Source organism: Vitis vinifera, chromosome 15 (assembly GCF_030704535.1).
Source record: "Vitis vinifera cultivar Pinot Noir 40024 chromosome 15, ASM3070453v1".
In the NCBI taxonomy this organism is placed as follows: Eukaryota; Viridiplantae; Streptophyta; class Magnoliopsida; order Vitales; family Vitaceae; genus Vitis; species Vitis vinifera.
This window is the reverse complement of record NC_081819.1, coordinates 5,426,321-5,429,933: the sequence shown is the minus strand read 5'-3', so window position 1 is coordinate 5,429,933 and position 3,613 is coordinate 5,426,321. Positions and strand designations below refer to the sequence as shown.

Here is a 3,613-nt window from a genome sequence, read left to right as displayed (position 1 = left end):
TTTTTTTATTTTCTATATTTTTATTTGGTTATTATTTCCTATTCGGTAACATGCTTGAAGAAATTCAATACTTGATATCATCAAAGAAGCTGGAAGATAGATTTGGTATAATAATGTAGCAGTGGTTAACGGTAGAGGGAAATTACAAGATTATGTGTTGAGATATTATGATATATTCTAGGAAAGTAGTTGCTATTGTTTAGGATTGTTTCCTAAACTCACGGTTTTCTCTTAATTAGGTTTGCTTGATGTACTATATATTTATGGGGATGAATATCAATTAGGGTTAAGCTTTGACCCTTTAATCACACTTTACATGGTATCAGAGCGCTGACATGCACACACAATAAAACAATGGCCGGCGACGATGAACAACCACCATTGCCGCCACCTAAAAGGGAGATGAATTCACCTTTTTTTCTCGGCACAGGAGACCGACCAGGCGACTTCATCACTCCCACTCGCTTACACGGCGACAATTACGATGATTGGGCTTCTGATATTCAGTTGGCATTGGAGGCACGCCGCAAGTTTGAATTTTTGGAAGGCACTATCACCGGACCACAACCTCCATATACCCAATCTGATTGGAACACCGTGAATGCAATGTTGGGTTCTTGGATTACAAACACAATCGATCCCGAGGTAAAGAGTACTCTATCTAAATTTCGTGATGCAAAACGCTTATGAGAGCATCTTAAGCAACGATATGCTATGGTTAATGGCCCAAGAATTCAACAGTTAAAGACTTCAATTGCTAAGTGTGAGCAACCGAAATCTATGTCTGTTACAACTTACTATGGCAAATTGAATGTATTATGGGAGGAATTATTTAAGAATGAACCGCTAATTTCTTGCACTTGTTGTTCGTCTTGTACTGCCGCATCATTGCACCAAGCAAGACGTGAACAAGGAAAATTACATGACTTCTTGATGGGACTCAACACTGATCTGTACGCTCAATTACGAACCAATATCCTTTCTCAAGATCCCTTGCCTTCGCTTGATCGAGCGTACCAACTGGTGATACAAGATGAGCGTGTGCGGCTCGCCAAGGCAGTCACAGAAGACAAGCCAGCAGAGGTCCTTGGCTTTGCTGTCCGTACAGGTGCTGGAAGAGGACGAGGAAAAACGGAGAGGCCTGTGTGTAGCCACCGCAAGAAGACGGGGCATGAGACTTCAACTTGCTGGTCCTTCGTTGCTTGTCCTCACTGTCACAAACATGGCCATGACAAAAATAATTGTTATGAAATAGTGGGTTATCCTGAGGGGTGGTTGGATCAAAACAAGGCTGATGGGGGTGCTGGACGTAGTCGTCAGCAGGCTGGTCGTGGGCGTGGTTCAGCTCGTGCTAACACAGCAAGTAGCACAATTGGAGCATCCTCTACTAAAAGTTCTACCGATCAACTCTTCACACCCGAACAATGGAAAGCTCTTGCGGGCTTAATTGGTAATGCTCAAGTTCCGTATGACAGGTTGAATGGTAAGTTTGACACGAAGTCATGGATCATTGACACCGGGGCAACTCATCACGTGACCGGTGATTTATCTTGGTTATTTGATACTATAGCGCTGTTTGAGTGTCCGGTTGGCCTTCCTAATGGTGAATCTATTGTTGCGACCCAATCCGGTTCCGTTCGTTTGTCGAATAACATCACTCTTAAAAACGTTCTTTATGTGCCGAAACTCAATTGCAATTTACTTTCGGTTTCACAATTGACTGATGACTTACATTGTATTGTCCAATTTAACTCTTATATGTGTGCTATACAGGACCACACCAGGGAGCTGATTGGAACGGGAGTTAGGCGAGATGGACTTTACTACTTCGGTGGAGCTGAAGGTGATTCGGTAGAACATGTTTCTGTCCACAATGCAGCCTCCACTTTGGAGTTGTGGCACAAAAGGATGGGACATCCTTCAGAGAAAGTAGTGAAGTTACTTCCTCCAGTTAGCAATCTTAAGGGTAGTTTAAACAAAGCTTGTGAAATATGTTTTCGTGCTAAGCATCCTAGAGACAAATTTTCTTTAAGTGACAATAAGGCAACTAGAATTTTTGAGAAAATACATTGTGATTTGTGGGGCTCTTATAAACATGTCTCTTCTTGTGGAGCTCGTTATTTTTTAACTATTGTTGATGATTTATCAAGAGCTGTGTGGATTTATTTGTTGGTCGATAAAACAGAAGTTTTTCGGATGTTTATGTCTTTTATTGCAATGGTAGATCGACAATTTTCTCAAACAGTGAAAGTTGTTCAAAGTGATAATGGTACGGAATTTAAATGGCTACTTGACTATTTTTCTGCAACTGGCATTTTATTCCAAACTTCTTGTGTGGGAACTCCGCAACAAAATGGGAGGGTTGAGAGAAAACACAAGCATATTCTAAATGTGGGGAGGGCATTACGCTTTCAAGCAAATTTGCCTATTTATTTTTGGGGCGAAAGTGTTCTTGTCGCTGCTCATTTAATAAACTGCACTCCCTCTCCTTTGTTACACAATAAAACACCATTTGAAATCCTATTTGGCACCCCTCCTTCATATGCGGCTTCACACCTTTGGTTGTCTTAGTTTTGCTCATGATAAAAAATCCAAAGGTGACAAATTTGCAAGTAGAAGTAGAAAATGTGTGTTTTTGGGTTACCCGTTTGGAAAGAAGGGGTGGAAGTTGTTTGATTTGGACACCAAGGAATTATTTGTTTCTCGTGATGTCAAGTTTTTTTAGGATGTTTTTCCGTTTGGTAACCCGGGTGTTGTGAATATTATTCCGGACAACATTGTGCCTACGGTAAATGTTGAAATTGATAGTGATTTTGCTGATTTTGTCGATGATGATGTTGATTTGCCTAACCCACAAGCCCAAACACAAAATCCCAACCTCATCCAACCTGAACCCCAAGCCCACCAAGATCTTTCACCTGAGCCGGAAGTTGTTCCCACTGTTGGGCTTGATTCACTTGGGCTTGACAATACAAGCAATGGGCAGTCTGCTCCTATGGGAAAGGGAATGAGGGATAAATTTCCTTCGGTTCTATGACGAGATATTGTTACTCATACGGTGGTTGCTGAAAGTCCATCTCCCGCCACTCCGTCTCCACAGCATCCCTCAGGTACTCCTTATCCCATAGCACATTATATAAATTGTGACAATTTTTCTGTACATTATCGAAAGTTTCTTGCAGCTATTATTTCGAGCAATGATCCTAAGTCATTTAAAGAGGCTATTAAAGATGTCGGTTGGCAAAAGTCAATGCATGAGGAGATTCTGGCTTTGGAGGAAAATGGTACGTGGACTCTTGAACCTCTTCCAAAGGGTAAGCGTGCTTTGGGAAGTCAGTGGGTTTATAGAACCAAGTACTTCTCAAACGGTGATATTGAAAGGCTCAAATCCAGATTAGTAGTTTTGGGGAATCATCAAGAAGCCGGTATTGATTATCATGAGACATTTTCTCTAGTTGACAAAATGACTACGGTGCGTGCTTTCTTGGCTATTGCGGCTTCGAAAAATTGGGAACTTCATCAGATGGATGTTCACAATGCCTTTTTGCATGGAGATCTTGAGGAGGAAGTGTACATGAAGCTACCCCCAGGATTTGAGCGTTCCGATCCGAAC

At 41.6% G+C, this 3,613-nt stretch overlaps 1 protein-coding gene across 1 annotated transcript; it reads left to right on the top strand.

Annotated features, from left to right (window-relative positions):
- The first annotated feature begins 354 nt into the window (after positions 1 to 354).
- On the top strand, positions 355 to 3,037 carry LOC109121995 (uncharacterized). The gene is made up of 4 exons (XM_019217967.1): positions 355 to 645; positions 742 to 1,707; positions 1,774 to 1,950; positions 2,726 to 3,037. The coding sequence occupies exons 1-4, from the start codon at positions 355 to 357 to the stop codon at positions 3,035 to 3,037; spliced, it is 1,746 nt and encodes a 581-aa protein (XP_019073512.1).
- Positions 3,038 to 3,613: the final 576 nt, after the last annotated feature.

What these genes read in the sequence shown, in the direction of transcription:
- LOC109121995 (XM_019217967.1), top strand. Translation starts at nt 355, where the DNA reads ATGGCCGGCGACGATGAACAACCACCATTGCCGCCACCTAAAAGGGAG. An exon ending in CAAACACAATCGATCCCGAG is followed by an intron (nt 646 to 741) that starts GTAAAGAGTACT and finishes AGAATTCAACAG; the next exon opens with TTAAAGACTTCAATTGCTAA. An exon ending in TAGTGAAGTTACTTCCTCCA is followed by an intron (nt 1,951 to 2,725) that starts GTTAGCAATCTT and finishes AAGTTTTTTTAG; the next exon opens with GATGTTTTTCCGTTTGGTAA.